General features: G+C 44.9%; 6 protein-coding genes across 6 annotated transcripts; 4 read left to right on the top strand and 2 right to left on the bottom strand.

Annotated features, from left to right (window-relative positions):
- Positions 1-50: 50 nt before the first annotated feature.
- On the bottom strand, positions 51-1,138 carry SERLADRAFT_439468 (uncharacterized protein; the record flags this gene model as incomplete). The annotated part of the gene is made up of 3 exons (XM_007319868.1): positions 51-115; positions 157-219; positions 301-1,138. 3 exons carry the CDS (start codon positions 1,136-1,138, stop codon positions 51-53), a joined length of 966 nt encoding a protein of 321 aa, XP_007319930.1.
- Positions 1,139-6,139: 5,001 nt separating this feature from the next.
- Positions 6,140-6,893, bottom strand: SERLADRAFT_471002 (uncharacterized protein; the record flags this gene model as incomplete). The annotated part of the gene is made up of 2 exons (XM_007319867.1): positions 6,140-6,650; positions 6,700-6,893. The coding sequence occupies 2 exons, from the start codon at positions 6,802-6,804 to the stop codon at positions 6,255-6,257; spliced, it is 501 nt and encodes a 166-aa protein (XP_007319929.1).
- Positions 6,894-9,441: 2,548 nt separating this feature from the next.
- Positions 9,442-10,358, top strand: SERLADRAFT_471001 (uncharacterized protein; the record flags this gene model as incomplete). The annotated part of the gene is made up of 4 exons (XM_007319866.1): positions 9,442-9,455; positions 9,527-10,017; positions 10,070-10,120; positions 10,173-10,358. Coding segments are annotated over 3 exons (519 nt in total), but the record flags the coding sequence as incomplete, so codon positions are not given.
- Positions 10,359-10,436: 78 nt separating this feature from the next.
- SERLADRAFT_393186 (uncharacterized protein) lies at positions 10,437-10,921 on the top strand (the record flags this gene model as incomplete). The annotated part of the gene is made up of 2 exons (XM_007319865.1): positions 10,437-10,569; positions 10,621-10,921. A coding segment is annotated over one exon (227 nt), but the record flags the coding sequence as incomplete, so codon positions are not given.
- An 834-nt stretch (positions 10,922-11,755) lies between these two features.
- SERLADRAFT_470996 (uncharacterized protein) lies at positions 11,756-14,579 on the top strand (the record flags this gene model as incomplete). The annotated part of the gene is made up of 6 exons (XM_007319864.1): positions 11,756-12,148; positions 12,201-12,795; positions 12,852-13,606; positions 13,660-14,015; positions 14,070-14,319; positions 14,422-14,579. 4 exons carry the CDS (start codon positions 11,867-11,869, stop codon positions 13,663-13,665), a joined length of 1,638 nt encoding a protein of 545 aa, XP_007319926.1.
- A 417-nt stretch (positions 14,580-14,996) lies between these two features.
- SERLADRAFT_470993 (uncharacterized protein) lies at positions 14,997-16,349 on the top strand (the record flags this gene model as incomplete). Its single annotated transcript, XM_007319863.1, has 5 exons — positions 14,997-15,428; positions 15,547-15,570; positions 15,629-15,685; positions 15,754-15,893; positions 15,953-16,349. The coding sequence occupies one exon, from the start codon at positions 15,000-15,002 to the stop codon at positions 15,378-15,380; it is 381 nt and encodes a 126-aa protein (XP_007319925.1).
- Positions 16,350-18,646: the final 2,297 nt, after the last annotated feature.

Here is an 18,646-nt window from a genome sequence, read left to right as displayed (position 1 = left end):
GTTATTGCTCATGCACACCCGAGCAGGGCCACTTGTTGTGGTTACTCATTTTACAGAGCTAAGGCACCCAAGTGACTAAGCTCCGAATGCTTTTCCTGAGCTTTCATTTCATTGACTGTTGGTCATAAAAGAAGCCCCGGATTTCGTCGTACGAACGACCGGCCAAAGAGTTGAGCCGATCGTCCGGTTTTTCGGATTCTAGTTGGCGCGCCTGGCGCCCTTGGTTATTTTTTTGATGGGCGGCCTGCGCCCCGTTTCTGCAGTCTCAGGACATGTGTCCCTCCTGGCCGCAGTTGTAACAGTTGCCCTTGAATCTGCGCATCTGTCCGCCTTGGACCGCGCCGATATCCATAGGAGCACCCTGTCCTGGCTGCAGCCCGAACGGCTTGAACCCGTGAGAGTGATTATGTTGGTTTGATGACCCAGGGCGCCTCTGGGATGTGTTGTTTTGTTTGGTGGACCCGCCACCCTGGTGCATTGTGTAGAGCTCTATGGCTCTACCGACTCGTCGTACTTCCTCAGCCGCCAGGGCCAAGTTGTCGCTCTGTGTATCCTGCAGATAGATCTGTTCTGCAATGCAAGGATTCACATTGCGTTCCAGCAGTTTTACTGCATGTTTATTGCCAAGACCCCCTTGGATTGAGAGGGCCAGGAACCGGGTTACGAAATCATCCGTCCTCATGTTTCCTTGTTTGAAGGAACGGATTTGCTGACGCGCCCAGTCATGCTCAGCTTGCGGTTTAAAATATTTTTTGATCTCTATCTTGAGATCGTCCCAGGTGGGCCACACTCCCGCAGTGTAGCACTCCTGTAATTGTACTTGGGCGTATCGACCCGCCACAGGTCCTTTTAGGCGAGATAGCACCACAGTGGCTACCTCAAAATCGTCGGCAAACGCATCCCAGTTTGCCTTGACCCAAATTTGGAGTTTGATCCACCATTCGGCGAATCGCGCTCTGTCTCCTTCGAAGGCGCCGGGGTCAGCGATGACTTCAACCTTTTTGTTGAACTTTTTCTCTACCGAGGGGGTTGCTACAGGGGGGTTTGCCTGTATCTCGGCGAGTTGCGAGGTTAATGCTGCAATCTGCGTGCGCATGGCGTGCAGCAGAGCATTCATATCTTGGAGTTGTGACGACATGTCGACTTGTTCTCTTTGGTAATGTAAAAAAAAGGTAACTGGGGGTCCCCGCTTGCTATCTGCGGATCAACCTCTTCCCAGCTGAGTATCGGATCTCAATCTCCGACTACCCACACTATAGTATTTGAAAAGGTATATAAAATGTATTTGTAATAAACCCTGGTCCGAACGGTTGTCAGGGGGTGGTCCGCTTGTTAAGCTGTCAACCCTTCTCCAGACTGGCGGAGGCAAGTGCCCGGCCTGGTCAGAGGTATTCGAAGGTGAAGATTTGTATGTAAATTCTAATCAACAGCGGTTCCACATCGACTGCTGAGCTATGGTACTCCCCTTAACGCTGGGGGCCGCGTATCAAAGGTTTTGGGTTCTTCTCCCAAAGCACTACAAAGCCGTTGCTAGGAGCACACCTATCTGCTATACGGGATATTCCTAACCGCTGTCGATGATGAGAACTGCTGTTAGAAAACCACACACAAAACAAACTAACACACAATCCTCCCAGATTCCACGGAACTTGTTTATGGGCTTTGCCTCCTAGAACAGTGGAGTGGTCTGGTTGTTCGTGGGGTGGTACGTATAAAGATCCTTCAAAGTAAAACCCAGAGGTGTATGAGTGTGGGTTTTGAGGAGGAGGGATAGTTGAATTTATAGAAGGATAGGGGCTTGGTGGCGAGTATAGATGAGCACTACCTTGCTAATTGTAGCACAAGGTAGGTTTGAGAACGACAAGATGACGAGGTTCCCAGTGATAGCAGGCTCCTGACGCACAAACTGTAGTGCTCAGAAGGACTCTAATCGAAGGGGATGACAATCACTTTCAAAAAGTGACGAGTGACGATGACAGCAGTTAACAGTGGTAGAAGTGGGAAGTGTTGTGACCACACTGGATCACAATTAGTAGAGTAGTGAACTTGAGAGTAGAGAAGAAGTCTGGATTGGATTTCTTGTTGTTGTTTTTTTTTTTACAAGGTAAAATACAGGGGTTTATATAGTAAAAGAAAAGTAGGCTATGCACAGTATAGCTGTGCAAAAAGAATGAGAAAGAATATGAAGGAAGGAATGTACGCTGACAAATCCTGCGTAGGTAGTACAGGATAAGATTGTCAAAAAAAGGAAAAGAAAGGGATAGAACAATAAATGCTGTGAGTAATGTCACAGGTTTGTACAGCCATAAAGTAAAGTCCAATAGCAAAAAGAGAGCAGGAAAATCATGATGTCATGGGAAGATGCAGTAAAAAAAGGGCAAGGCAAAACACTATCAGTATCAACACAGTTCCTTTATTGTCAGTCAGGCATTCTAAAAAATATGTGTCCATAAAAATGATTCAAAAATCAAAAATAATCGCACTGTAAATGAATGTTCTGCTGAAGAAAAAGAAACTGGAGCCACCGGTCCACCACCTAGTCCAAATCCAACAGTTCCATGGCCTTACCAATAGACTGGTTGTGTTGGACCACCTGATCAAACGAGGGAGGGAGAGGAGTAGTTCCAATTTGGAACAAGTGAGTCCCAGGCAGCGTGTGGTAGGTGTAGCTGTAGCGAAGACGATGGACAAAAGATAAGTGTACCCAAGTGAATGGGACAGCGATGAACATGGGCAACGCAAGGGGATGAACCTTCTCCAGCTCAAAAATTACCCACCCACGCTCCAACCAGGCAAGACGAGCGACCGATGTTTTGATAGTATATGATGGCAGATCGACGTCATGAAGATGGACCTGTTGCCCTATTTGGACCGGCTGCTGGGGCTTTGCTGATATCAGCGATGGCACGTGGTAGTCAATGGATCGGCAACGGAAGCGGATAGGAAGTGGTGACATCAGAAATGGTGGGGGTGCAAATAAGATGAGGAGGAGGAGGGTGGAGGTGACAAAAAAGTGGATTAGAATGGGGATCCAGAAACGACCGTCATGTGAGAATAAAAAGGAGAGGAAGGGGCCCATGGTGGGGCTAGGCAAAGGAAGGGGAGTAAGGGAAATGACAAAAGCGAGGGCGCAATGCAATGTGTAGCCAGTGGCGACGCAAAAATTTGCCGAAATGCCAAAACGCGGAAAGTACCAGATGGAAAAGCAAAGGTGAGCGTGACTGGATTGCCTAATAGAGGTGGTGCTGATCAGCCACAAGTTTGAAAAAGGCAATATTAATTACTATTCCATGTGGCACTGCGCCTGTGTGGCGCAAAGGGGAGTCTTTTTGAATATTTGCTTTGTTATTGACACCTGTCCATGCTACCAATCGACTTTGGTGCATGACAGCGTGCCTCATCACAACCCCCGGCGTTTGGGGATGAGGCTGTGTAAGTGTAGTATCTATAGCTACATACTCGTCGTATACTTTTTTTCTCTCATTGTTGTAGTCATCACTCTCCCCCATGGATAATGCTTGAGTATGGTCCCCCCCCTTTGTTTTCTTTGTTATATGTTGTATGTTGCTTTGTCGTTACATGATAGTATGGACTATATGATTGTATGTCTTATATGTTTGCAATGTCATGCTGCTTTTGTGTGTTTCACTGTGAGTTCTTGTTGTAAGACTTTGTCACTCTAGTTCTTTCTGTAAGATGTAAGACATAACATATAACATTCAATACACAAGGTACATAATAGACACAAGAAACAAGACATGTATTTAAGCTGAAGCTCTGGCCAGAGCTCTTAAAATTGGACCTATAAGACTGTTACAAAAATTCTGGCCATTAGACAAAGAATTATCAAAGGCAGGTATCCCCTCATCCTCTGTCATCTCTAAGTCTTCTTCCTCATCACTGATTTCCTCCAATCCCTCCTCAAGAGCCCAATCCGCTGTATTTTCTCCCCTCTTCTCTTCAATATCAATAATCATATTGTGCAAGATCAAACAGCATTTGATCCATGCCATTGCAAACCTATGTCCATTGGAATCATTAATATTGATCCTCAAATCTTTGATAGATTGAAAATGTCCTTTCAAAGCTCCAAAAGCATGCTCTGTACAGACACGTATCTAGGTCCAATATTAGTCAATAAAAGAGCATATAAGAATTGATCTACATACCTTGGATAGATGATAGTTAAAGACTTTCTGATTATGGGTGATCTGCCCACCAGGTGGTTTTTTGAATGGCACAACACACCACTTCTCACTGGGATAAGCAGAATTAGCCCAAATCCACTCATTGGGACCAAGAAGTGTTTGGTGTTCATTATAGATGCAAGTATCACGAAAAGCACTTGCATTATGAGTGGAACCAGCATGACCAGTACTGTAGTCATAAATATAGAGGTTGTGGGGAGAAACCACAATCTGTGTAAGGCATTAACTAAGAGATAAAAAAGTAAAAAAGCTACTCACCTGACAACTAATAGAGTACCTTGATTTCCTGTCAAAATACCCTTCCCCATGGAGGCCAGGCTTCTGGTAAAGGTTAAAGCCTGAACCATCAGCACATAACCATCCTCCTTCCCATGCCCTAGTTGTCCTGCTCCTCACCCACTCTTTTGCTTTCTTCTTATCAGCATCTCCATCCTGGGGAAACTTGATATACAGATCATGCCTATTGAGAATGGCTATCATGACTTGCTCTGTATAGTTCACAATAGACCCAGTAGAAACTCCTGCTAATGTAGCAGTGTCCTCAATAGAGGCTGCATTGCCATAGTGTCCAAAACGGAACATGGCACATGCAATCTGCTGCTTAGCAGGAGCCTGTGGGTTATTAGAATTATTATGAAAGCTTGGGTCATCTTTCAGCCTCTTCACAATCTCAAAAAAAGTAGAGGGAGAGGTACACATCAGACGGCGAAAGATAGGATGGTCATTTTCAGGCGAGAACACGAGTAGAAAGGATGTCATCTTCAATGGCAAACAGATTGGCGGTATGAGCTAAGATGATATTGTCCATGCCAGAAGATGAAGAAGAGGAAGAAGAGTGGGAGGAATTAGAATCATCACCAGGCAATGCCCCCCCCCCCCCTCAGGGTGCAATTCTACTTCAGAAATCAATTCAGCAATTTTACGCTGAATAAAGATATTCAAAGCATGTTGCTTGGCATTCTGCAAAGCAGAAAGAAGCTGAGCTCGTTCAGAGACTCTAGGCATGGCTGAGACGAAACTTTAGGCCCTATTCTCAAGGTCCTGTCCTTATATGTGAGCCTGGGGTGTTTCTGTGCTTCTATTAAGTTGTTATTGAACCTAGAGCATGCTATCTTTGCTCGAACTTACTCGACTACCCAAAGTGGCAGCTTACTAATCTCAATTTCCGCGCGACATGACTGTGGCTGGTTTTTCTCATTTTTCTTTACTATTTGGTATCTACTGTCGTTAACCGTCAGCTCGGATGGGGGGGGCTATTCGGACGTCACAGAGGTCACACAAGCCGAGTTAGAGCTCCGCTCGGCACTATCAGTGTTTGAACATGATTTTGAGTGTGGCGCACCTGAACTTTTTGAAACTGAGATTGCAGTACCTTATACTTTCTCGAAAGTCACGCACATGGAAGGAACTCGCTCAATAATTCAGGATTTTGCGCTAGGAAAGTTGGAGTAAGTAGTAAGAATATATAGAACTGCTATGGGTTGAGTTGTTGAGGAAAAATGACAGTGGAACATATGTTTTCAGAAATGTCCGAATAGCCCCCCCCATCCGAACTGACGGTTAACGACAGTACTGACCTTAAATCCTACAGTATCAATGCCGGAGCGTCTTTTTTCCTTAACGCTCACTTAAGGAGCGCCCTAAGCGAACCTTAAGGAAAGCGCTAGGCGAGGTTTGAGGACCATTAATAGTGCCATGTTCTCTCTCGTCGTTGAGTGTAAGTTGAGGCAGCCTATTGAATCGCGGTTCCGCTGTGGAAAGTGAGTACCTTGAGGGTGACCTCGAGCGGACTATACTACGTGGATTTGCGTGTTGAGGGTGAATGCGTTTGAAAGACGCATCGATGATGTCGGTGATGTCTCGCTGTCTTTCTGAGCTATGTATAAGGAAGTTTACTGTATGCAAACTATCACATTTCATAACTGTTCGATAAGTTTGAGCTATGGATGGTTACAATATCAAGACGATAGCCTTCAACCTGCAGTACGGTTAATTATACATGAGAAATGTGCATATACGAAAACAGATGGGGGTAGCATGAAAAAGCTAATCGTCACAAACAAAATCAAGAACGACCTGCAAACCTTCCTTCTCTTGGTGCCGATCGACTGTTTGTTGAAATACTCCACGAATTATCTTCCTCGGGTGAGCAGCATAATCGCCACGTGCTCGAATGACAGAAGGAACTTCTGTAACGAGTTTCATGCCAGCAGCAGAAAGGGTAAACGCCTTCGTTCTTTCGTCTAACTGGACTGTTGGCGCCAAAAGGAGGGACCTAGCTTTATCGAGTCTCGTGTAGAGTTCATTCTGCGGCCCAAGCGCATCTCTCCAACTAAGTGAAGCTCCTCTTACATCTGTGGCCAGACCTGCTTGTAATGCCAGCTTTTCTTGCGCTACGGTGAGCAAATGGCGTGCTCTGATACGGTCAAGATATTCTGCATCCTGTACTGCGTATCAGATTTGTTCAATTTCAGCAGTGTATAGAACATACTTTTCCGAGTGCCCATTGTTCGAGGTCCTGGATGGCATCATCATGCCACTCAAATTTGTTGCTCAATGCGGCTAATATCTCGTTATCCACCTTGCCATGCAACATCTCCTGCACTTGCTGCCTTTCAAAAACTCGCTCCTGTTGCTCTTTCTTCAGTGCATTGTCAAACCGCTCTCGCTCGGCCTCAAGCGCCCGCTCCATCCACCCCCGCTCGGCCTTGAGCGCCCGCTCCAATTTGACATCAAACTGCTTCGCCTCTTCATCCCGCTGCTCTTGCTGAGCCTTGAGTATATTGTCCTTCCACTGCAATGTGTTACTTAGTTCTTTCACTGTTGCCTTGTGCTTTATGATTTCAGTGTTGAATCGACACTCTCAACTTCAAAAACCATGCTCACCTCTTTTTTCTCGGAAACTGAAGCCTGCTTATATTCCTCAAATTCTTTCTTTTGTGCTTCAAACATTTCCAAATTTCTTCGCATCTGAGAGTTGTCAGTCGCCTGTGGGTTCGGAGGTCGCTGGTTCTTTAGATTGTCCATCTTTTTATGTAACGGACTTTTCAGTACAAATGGTGTTTGCGCAACCTTGTCAGCTGGGAAAGCATCACCATGACTACATGGAGCAGGTACCAATGCGATCATGTTGCCACCGTGCTGGAAAAGCTCTGAAATCTTTTTGTCGTCCTTTGATTTGTCCCCGTTGAACACAATGTAATCTGAATTATAATTGTGGGCTGAGTTCCAGTCAATTTGCCATAGATGGCAACTTACCAGTAACGATGATGACCGATTGGGGATTTCCGTGAAGGTGTCTGGAACCAGATTTGTCCTTTCCCCACTGTTCTGTCAAGTGGGCCTGAGCAGCACTATACACCTGGTTACGAACGTTGACTAGTTTCTCCTGAGGGTTGAAAGACAAGTTGCCGGTTGTGGAACCTTCCACATGATGAAAGGTGAGGATACGTTCATTGGCCATTGGGGAAGATGCACTTACTGGAATACGACTGTTGGTTTGGGATTTTATGGTTTTTTGAACGACAGGCCTCGTGTGTGGTGGGTGTTAGTCTGAGCCACTGGTCGGAGACTATACGACATGGCCCACACTACGAGCACAAATGCAGACAACATATTTACCCGAAATTCGCGGAGTTGCATTTAAGCTTCGTTCTGCAACGTCCCCCAGCATCTAATTCAGGTGTGGGCGTTAAAATATACAACGCCAGTCGCCGCTGTCAACATGGCTATGAAAACTTAGTACATCCACGGGCGCGGACCATTAGCGGAAGGATGTGAAAATGTGGCATAGATTACCGCTGTCGTCGAGTGTGACACCAGTGTCATCATATACAAATCAAAGGTATGTTTCATGTGACGCCAGCATGTCAACATCTTGCTGAATATTCCCCTTTCACCCGCTGAAAAATCTTTCATTCTCGCTTTGTGTCCTGCACTGAAACAGCCCGGTTCCCCAAAGGCTGGTGCGAATATGGGTGAATCCGCCACCACAGCTGTCTTTATTTTCCTGCAGCCACTGCTGTAGCAAGGTGCGATTTTCGATATTCTACATGTCTGACGTCACCCTTTCTTTTGTTGTAACAGTGCCTTTATCGATAACCTTCCCGAGCCTTCCACAGCCAACAGGCTTTCATGTTGCGAATGTTCTCATATACAAAGATTGAAAGGGGCTTATTCTGTGACATGTAAAAGGTAACCTTCTCGCAATTATATAATAATAATATTAAAATAAATTCGATAATGAAGGCGAAGGTAGCTGCTGTTAGCTACCGTCAATAAAGCTCTAAGGACTGGGGTAGCTACCGTACGATCTACTGGCTGACGCCTGCCGACGGCAACAAAGGCACCTCAAAGGACCTTTCTCTTTATCCCGAGCCACACTACCTTATAATAACCAACGAAATCCCGTACGTTCCAAATCCTGTCTGTCTCATTTTCCACCATTTTCCACATCATGTCTTCTCTAGCCAGCGCTCCTGTCATGTTTGCAACTCGCTCTGCTGGCCTTTCTAAACCCTGGGGTAATACCCCTGTTACCTTTGGAGACGTGGATCAAGCTTCAGTCATGTTGATTGCTAGTGATAAGCCTGATGCTCGTACGTTATGATTAACTTTTATTCTTCCTTCTCGTCGTATATTAAGTTTTCGATTTAATAGCGTGGCTTCTTATTAAATCGAGCCGTATTGTTATTATCCAACAGCTCAATAATCCGGATGATCCTGTTTCACTGCAGCCGGTTTTGAGTTCTATAGTAAGCCACTTACATTACCTCCTTCTACTCCGATTTTGAGTAGATCTCGAGATTCCCCATCAGGACGCTATTGTTCAATTCACGCGCCAGGGCAGGTCGTTCCTCATTCAATTCTGTACTGAGGCCTTGTTTTGGTCGTTTCTTTATCACACTGCTGCACGTGTCAGTCCGTCATTTTTTTCAGTTGGAATGAGGGCCGAGACGCTTGCCCGCATGTGGATGGGTTTTACCATTCCTTATGACTTTCCTGGACACTTGATGAGGTCCTATGATGAGATGCGAGGGGTCCAACAGCCAGTAGTAAACAGTATCCGCGTTATAACCACCATCTTGGTCCAATTCTAGAAGATGTAAGTGAACAATTACCATCATGCATGCCAGCTTTCAGTACTTATATATACCACCCCAGCTTCAAAGTCCTTTGTCCCATCCTTGATCGCGATCGGCTGTAATAAGTCCGGCCTCGTGTAACAAGTTGAGGGTACGTTGGAAGGTAAGTTGATAGCTTCGAGACTTGAAGTTATATATCATGATAGACCAACACTGACAGATTATATTTTTTAGTACTGGTTGTAGGTTATCGCAACTCTGGGTCTCGTCAATGCCATGATCATGATGTCCCCTTGGTAGTCAAGTCCGTCATATGTGACAGCGTGACCTGTCACAAGGATCATGATAATCGTGATCGTGATCATGATGGCCATGGTCTGTCTCGGACTACTACTACTACCACGACAACGACAACGACTCACTGATTTCACTTCTATTGCTGCATGGTTCAAGATAGGAAGCTGTGTTCTTGTTATCAATGCAAGAAATATACTTGTGTTGACCATGACGGCGATAACAAGGAGGGTCAAATGCTCATCTCCAGTACGTGGTCTAGACATCAAATAAAGCACCAGCAGTGGCTATCAAAGCAACATGCCAAGAACGAAAAGAACACCCAGGTCAAGATACTTGCATCTACGATCGCATCAGACAAGCCAAACAACCATTCGATACCAGTTCGGCAACAGGACCACGAAACTGAAAACCCATCAGCGATAATCATCGTGAGTTATATTTGATACATAATTGAGACTGCTGGCCTGAATATTGTATTAGGAGACTGGATTGATTGGTACTAATTCACAAGCTGACTCGTTAGAGAGTGATGTATTTTCTCTCCTCCTCACGATGCATATTTTTTTCTTAGACTTGTTTTCAGCGCCAGAGTAGCACAGCTCGTGCAATGAAACTTATTTCTTCAACCAATTCCAAACTTGACCGTCGTCATCGATCATTTTCACACAAACTCGTTAAACTTCATTTTGGAGAACCTAGGCTCCTTCCTCGACATGCTCCTAAGCTTCCTAACGTTGCTGCAAATGAAGCCTTCATACTGCATGAGAGCTGGTTAACTGAGACAATTCAGTCTCTTATCGAAATTGGCAGCAGCGAAGACAAAAACATCGAAGGAGAGCGTTCAAGTTTACTTCGGCGATTGACTGCAGAATATCAGCGTTTAGAGGATTCTAAGCAGCAGCAGTGGCTCAGCTTTAGGGCTCGTTGCGAGCTTCTCGGTTCTTGCTCAGAAACAAATGGGCCACCACTTTTGTCTACTGGTATGTGAGGTTTCCCAGTGTCGTGTTATTCCACTATTCAAAATCGATTAGAACGATACTTTACCCGCTCTAGTATGCCACAAGAACCGCTGTTACTAGCGGCCATTTTTCTGGCTGTTGTGCTCCACATCTTCGCAGGTATTGCCTGGCCCGACTCTCACTTCACTCTGGCTGCTCTACGTGTTATTATCTCAGCCTCTTTCACGTTCCTCCGTTCCACACAAGGTTTTCCCAGCCAACTCTCTTGCGATGAGTCGAATCTTCTGGATGATTTGCCGAAGGACATTCGTACAGCTCTTGATAGGCTGGATATAGCACCTGATATGGTGGATTATGCCTGCTGTCTTGCTTCTCAACCTACCACCCCGACAAATCATTACCAGCACTGTACCCTCAATATTGTACCTATCGCGAAACTCCCCATGACGATATATGTGGTGAGCCTCTACTCAGATCACAACTGAATGTGAGCGGACCTGCGTCGGACGGTCTTGTTGGTCCCAGGCCTTTGAAAGTTTTCTCCTATCAACCCTTTGCCTCTTGGCTGGCTCGGTTATTTTCTCGTGCAGATCTTGAAAGTTATATGGATTCAGTGTGGGACGTTACATCGGGCGATGAATGGAAGGACATTTGGGATGCTACTGCATTACACGAAATCAAAGGCCCAGATGGGAAACCATTTGCCGTTAGAACACCTGGTGCAAGCCATCTGGTATTCAGTCTATTTGTTGACTGGTTCAATCCATACGGAAATAAGAAAGCCGGCAAAATCCACTCCACTGGTGCCATATATATGGTCTGTCTTAACTTGCCCACTCACCTTCGGTATAAACTCGAGAATGTATACCTTGTTGGCTTAATTCCTGGCCCCCACGAGCCCAAGCTTCATCACATGAATAACATCCTCCGACCACTTGTCGACGATCTGCTGAGTCTCTGGGAGCACGGAATTTTACTCGGGCGTACATGGTCTAAACCATTTGGACGTCTCGTCCGTTGTGCACTGGGGCCTCTCATATGTGATTTGCCCGCATTGCGTAAAACAGCAGGCTTTGCAAGCTATAATGCTGAGGCATTTTGTTCATTCTGCCGCCTACCAAAGAGTGAAATTACCAACCTGAACAAAGCGACATGGCCCAGACGCAGCTGGAAAGAACATCAGCATCAAGCTGAATGTTGGAAGAATGCTGGATCACAGGAAGCGCGGGAAAGGGTGTTCGATCGCTCGGGTCTACGCTGGTCGGAACTACTCCGTTTACCTTACTGGGATGTGACAAAATTCTCAGTATTGGATGCTATGCATAATCTTTTTTTAGGCGAATTTCAGCACCATTGCAGGCAGGTATGGGGGATTGATATTAAGGCTAGCGAGAAGATGTCCAAAAAGGCGCAACCTCACAGCCCAGAACAACAAGCCATCGAGCTTGAGAAAGGACGACGGGCAATTGAAAAGCAGTCATTCAATGCCTTGAAACAACTGCGTAAAGGCTATGTTGTAGCCCTTGCACTGCTCAACGAGGTCTCAGTTGAAGGCCAATTGTTCACAAAGGCAGCATACGCACATGCTCTATTGAATTGGGTGCGATCCTATTGATGTATGATAGTATTATTGATAACTTATATTTTTCCAGTATCGTGAAAATCCAGGCATCGCTATCCGCATACTTACGGTGATGAAGGATTCAGCAACCGATTTTGTTTTAAAGGGTGCAGAAGGTCCTGATGTATCAAAGTTCTGCATCCTTTCAAAAGAATGTCTCGAGAAGATTCAAGCGGATATAAAAAAGACATCCTTTCCTTCGTGGATGGTTCGCCCTCCCCATAATTTTGGAAGCCCTAGCCATGGAAAACTGAAAGCGGACCAATGGCGCACAGTGTGTACTGTCAGCCTTGTCTTAACTCTCGTGCCATTGTGGGGTGGTATTTCATCGAAAGAAAGGGAAAAGTTGCTATTGTCTAATTTCATCGACCTTGTCATAGCCGTCGAAACGTCTGTCAGGCGCTCAACATCACCATCACGGATTGCCCTGTATAGGTTTCATATGACTCGCTACCTCAAGACACTCCGCCAGCTCTTTTCTGACCATCCATTGCAGCCAAATCACCACCTCTCACTTCACCTCGATGAATGCTTGCTTTTGTTTGGTCCTGTCCATGGTTGGTGGGCTTTTCCCTTCGAGCGTTATAATGGGATAATACGGGACCTCAATACAAATAATAAATCAGGTACGTTTGAAAATGATAACTCTGGTTAACTTGTTCTTGTACTGATGTCAGCTCAGGAGAAATGGAAAAAACGTTCCTGAAGTATTTCTGTATAGGGGCCAATCTTCGGGCACTTTCCTCCTCTATCAAATTCCCGCAGACCGAAATATACGATGCAATGATGAAATCCTTTCATAGAGCGTTCATTGAACCCACACATGGATCTTTGCTTAACAATCTCCTGAGCACAGGAGCCAATACTTCAACTTCGATACCCAATACAGTGCGCACTATGGACTTGGCTGATGATGTTTACGATGCCCTGATAAGAAGGCTTAATGCTGGGGCTACAGCAGATCAGCCACTATTCGTACGATGGGATAGCGATGGAAAAGACTCACACTTGCTTGTTGATTCTAGGGTTAATTCCATCAAGAGCGTTAAATCTGATGGGGTATCTTTCTCTATTCCAAAGAGTTCAGTCGGAAATTCTTTTGTACTGTTCAAGCCATACACTGCTGTAGGACAGCGCGGAATCGTCACTGCTGGACAAATATGTCAGATTTTTGTTCACTCTCGTGTTACAACTACAGGCTGCTCGGTCGAAGAAACATTCATCGTAGTGGAAGAATATGAGGGCCTGTCAACATTAGACCAAACTAAGGACCCTTTCCTGGTGTTTGAAAATCTAGGCGCTCGACTGTACTATAATCGCTTCAAGATTCACCCGCATGTATTGAAGCTGAGTGATATAATATCACATTTCAGCTGCTTAGCATATATACCGGAGGGCATTGCAGAAGAATGCATTGTTGCGAGGTCATTGGACAGGGTTCGTACATATTTGTTAATTATCCTAAAAACTCATACTCAGCCGGTTTTCAGTCTTGAATTACAGTAATTACTAGGCTACAATCGTCCTGCGGGTGGTATACGTTTATTTCTTTTATCTTTTTTGGCCTTTTTTCATGGATAGCAGCTACCAATGTCTCTATTTCAATCTTTTGGTTATTTGAATGACATTATTTACCTTTCACATGAGTGGATCTCGACATGCATCAGCAGATCATGCAGTAGCTTCTACGTAGCTACCTTATATTTTTGTGTTTGCGTACTTCGCGTCCACTAGCAAATTGTATGGTAACTTCCAGGTAGCTACCCTCTTTCTTAGCCCTTTGTCTTTTTTAGCATACATGGACAAGCACACCGTAAGGTAGCTACCCAACAGCAGCTACCTTCGCCTTCATTATCGAATTTATTTTAATATTATTATTATATAATTGCGAGAAGGTTACCTTTTACATGTCACAGAATAAGCCCCTTTCAATCTTTGTATATGAGAACATTCGCAACATGAAAGCCTGTTGGCTGTGGAAGGCTCGGGAAGGTTATCGATAAAGGCACTGTTACAACAAAAGAAAGGGTGACGTCAGACATGTAGAATATCGAAAATCGCACCTTGCTACAGCAGTGGCTGCAGGAAAATAAAGACAGCTGTGGTGGCGGATTCACCCATATTCGCACCAGCCTTTGGGGAACCGGGCTGTTTCAGTGCAGGACACAAAGCGAGAATGAAAGATTTTTCAGCGGGTGAAAGGGGAATATTCAGCAAGATGTTGACATGCTGGCGTCACATGAAACATACCTTTGATTTGTATATGATGACACTGGTGTCACACTCGACGACAGCGGTAATCTATGCCACATTTTCACATCCTTCCGCTAATGGTCCGCGCCCGTGGATGTACTAAGTTTTCATAGCCATGTTGACAGCGGCGACTGGCGTTGTATATTTTAACGCCCACACCTCTGCTACACTGTGTGACATCGTTGTCACAGTTTTCCATCCCACGCTCTGGCTCACGTCTGCCGCAACGTGGGATTTTGGCCATTGCTCGTAGTGCCACAGACAAAAACAAATGCAGACAACATATTTACCCGAAATTCGCGGAGTTGCATTTAAGCTTCGTTCTGCAACGTCCCCCAGCATCTAATTCCTCTTGCTCAGACATTCTACAGCATAGATTTGTCAGTGAGTCGTCGATGTTCCAAGTTTTTACCCGTCTTGCTAATCTCTTGCTTTCTTCCACATCATCGCCGACTAAAAATTTAGCCCTTGTCAGACAATAAATTGAATTCGCGGAAGCATTCTGCGAAATGACTCTGGCTTTGCTGTCTCGAGTCATGTCGCAGAATGCTTCCGCAAATCGCAATTGCCTCATGTTATGAACGTGGACCCATTTACCATTCTTCACATGCGAACTAGCCATAAATCATCTCTTCCAGAAGTTCTGATGGATTATGTCTGGGCACAGGAATGTTTTGATTCCAGTGCCCAGTATCCAGACGTGACCCAGGTATCAGGATCCTCGCTAAAGGCTTCGAGTCAGGCAGATGACACGCTAAAAAAAGGAGCTATTTTCCGGGAGATGGCCTACTCAGGACGCAGGGCATCGTATTATTTACTTCTCCGACTGCTTCTATCACGACTGCCAGTTGTCGTGAGGACCATGGTTTTAGGACTAGTCGACTTTCCTTACGGAGGTTATACCCATTCCTCTATATGGCAACAAAACCGTGACAGGCTCCTGATCATCTTGAGTTAGACGGATCAGGCATCCTTTGCTACGTTTGTGAAATATGCGGATATACTGGTAGGTATCATGTATTCTTATCGTTGTCAGAACTTCTGATAGCTATGCCTTGGTGAATTTTCTGATTTTCTGGCACGTGTGTATCCTTTATCCGTGTTCATACTCAAATCGTTCATAGTTCCTTACGTTGCGTTGTCAGTGTGTAAGTTATTTTCGCCCATTTTCCTGCCTTGCTCTTTACTCACTGTCGTGTGTGTTAGGTGTTATTCTAATCATTGAAGGACAAGGTACAACGTGATTGAACTGTACCAAGTATTGTACGTCACTTTTCTCTTCCATCCACCCGATGTTCATGTTGACTGCGATGCTGAAATATCATTATCAGAATATATGTTCCTCTCTCACTTTAAATTCGGAGCAAGTAGCCCGCTTCTTCTTCACGTCGTCAACGCATCGACGTTCATACAGCGTCGACCTTCTAAACATTCTATGGCTAATTTCAGATGCCTAAATCCACACTGCCAGGTCAGTCCTCTGTTCTCTGGCTAAATTTCATTGCTAAATAATTTACATTATCCGTCTAGGAAGTGAGTGTTTATGGTACTTTTGTAGGTTTGAGAACGTGTTGACATCACGATGGACGTATGTCGGTTCCTGGCATTGTTCCTGAGGTACGTTTTCAACATTCATCTCACCCTAACTCCGTCACCAGACATAGAATGTCCACATGCTCGAACCGCATGCATGGGGAAGCACAGGGAGATGAGACTCAATTGGAGTGGGCTGCTTTGCCAAATCATCTGACACTGGCTCTAAGATGATTCGAAGATGTATATATTTGGATTCTGGACGCTCAACACCCCAGCGATCTCTCGACATTGAGACTCGAGAGCAAATGATTTGCTACGCTTTACGTACTACCTTGTCGATATGAATTTTCAAAGGTTGCTAATCTATGTCAATGTATTTCCACCTTATGAGCGAACGCCGACGACGGGCAGACTGGCGTCGACGCTATTCAGTCACTGATGAGCGGATAAACATTCAAACTCAATTGCATATAGAAAATCTTAAAGTAGAAAAACATGTTTCTTCTTCTTCTTTGGAGCCACCTTCTACCAAAATCCCAAGGCATGTGTTGATGTGCACATATTTATTCCAAAAAGAGATCTGTTTAGACGTTGGTGTGGAAAACCTTGCCCAGGGCATAGTACACCCAACCAGCGCACTGCTTGATTCAGGTGCTAATGGAATTATCATAGATCAGGTCTGGGCGGAGCAAATTGGACTCCCCCTTGTAAAATTAGATGTATCTATTCCCGTCTACAATGTTGACGGTACGCTTAACGCGGGTGGCTGTATCACGCACAAATGTTCTTTTGTTGTCAAATACCAAGGACACAGAGAACGAGTCACCGCCGAAGCTACCAAACTAGGAAAGATTAATTTAATCTTGGGCTGCACCTGGCTATTTAAACACAATCCTGAGATCGACTGGCAGACAGGGGTTGTCACATTGTCACGTTGCCCTCAGGAGTGTGATGACTTGGGTAAACCGAGTCACGTCCGTCAAACAGAGCTAGATGAAAGGATAAATACTGGTCACGTTTATGCCAAGCTCAGATCTTTAGATAAGATTGACAATGACAATGATGAGGTAAAACCTGAGGAAGAGATTAAGAGGCTGGTACCTCCCAAGTACCCTGACTTCTGGAAAGTCTTTTCTAAACATAAATCAGAGCACTTCCCAGAGGCTAAGCCTTGGGACCATGCTATAGACTTGAAGGACACCTTCAAACCGGGAAAAGGACACATTATATATATATATATCACTCTCTGCCCCAGAAAGAGATGAGGTTTCTAGTTTCATAGATGAACAGCTCAGGAAGAGTTACATCAGACCTTCTAAAAGCCCTATGACGTCCCCGGTGTTCTTCATTCCTAAAAAGGATGGTAGGAAGCTTATGATTATAGACTATCATTACGTGAATGAGCACACGGTTAAGAACACGTATCCGCTGCCTTTGATCAGTCAGCTGGTAGACAAGTTGGCAGGAGCCAAGATCTTAACAAGGATGGATCTCAGATGGGGGTACAATAATGTACGCATCAAAGAGGAAGATGCTTGAAAGGCCGCGTTCACATGCCACCGAGGATCCTTTGCACCCCTCGTTATGTTCTTTGGGTTGACCAATTCACCGGCGACCTTTCAGAGCATGATGAATGAGATCTTTGCGGATATGGAAAACTAACTGTGTCATCATTTACATTGACAATTTATTAATATTTACGAAGTCGGACAATGAGGCTGAGCATGACAGGATCATGCAAGAAGTCCTTCAACGCTTACAGGAATGGGACCTATTTGTCAAACCCAAAAAATGTAATTTCAAAGTGAAGGAAGTAGACTTCCTCGGTATGATCATAGGCCAGAACGGAATCAGGACGGACCCTGAGAAAGTTCAAGCCATATTGGATTGGCCAGAACCTACTTGCGTCAAAGGAGTTAGGGCCTTCCTCAGCTTAGGTAATTTCTACCGAAGGTTTATCTAAAACTTTGCAAAAATCACAAGACCGTTGTACAATCTCACTAAAAAGGATATTGTTTGGCACTGGGAAACCAAAGAACAAGAAGCTTTTGATAAGCTTAAACAGGCGTTTACAACAGCGCCCATATTAGCATTTCCAGAATTAGACAAAGAGTTCCGGCTAGAAACCGACTCTTCTGATTTTGCTACTGGGGCTGTTTTATCAATTAAATGCCCTGACGATCTTTGGAGGCCTTGCACCTATTTATCATATAGTTTGTCGCCTACAGAGCGCAACTATCAAATTTACGACAAAGAGATGCTAGCCATCATTAGAGCTCTAGAGCACTGGCAGCACTACTTAGAAAGTGCTAGGCACCAGTTTGAAATTTGGACCAATGTCGATGATGAGAACTGCTGTTAGAAAACCACACACAAAAACAAACTAACAAACAATCCTCCCAGATTCCACGGAACTTGTTTATGGGCTTTGCCTCCTAGAACAGTGAGTGCTCTGGTTGTTCGTGGGGTGGTATCTATGAAAATCCTTCAAAGTAAAACCCAGAGATATATGAGTGTGGGTTTTGAGGAGGAGGGATAGTTGAATTTATAGAAGATAGGGGCTTAGTGACAAGTATAGATGAGCACTACCTTGCTAATTGTAGCACAAGGTAGGTTTGAGAACGACAAGATGATGAGGTTCCCAGTGATACGCAGCGCTCCTGACGCACAAACTGTAGTGCTCAGAAG

This window comes from Serpula lacrymans (genome assembly GCF_000218685.1).
Source record: "Serpula lacrymans var. lacrymans S7.9 unplaced genomic scaffold SERLAscaffold_9, whole genome shotgun sequence".
In the NCBI taxonomy this organism is placed as follows: Eukaryota; Fungi; Basidiomycota; class Agaricomycetes; order Boletales; family Serpulaceae; genus Serpula; species Serpula lacrymans.
This window is presented reverse-complemented; position numbering and strand designations above follow the sequence as displayed.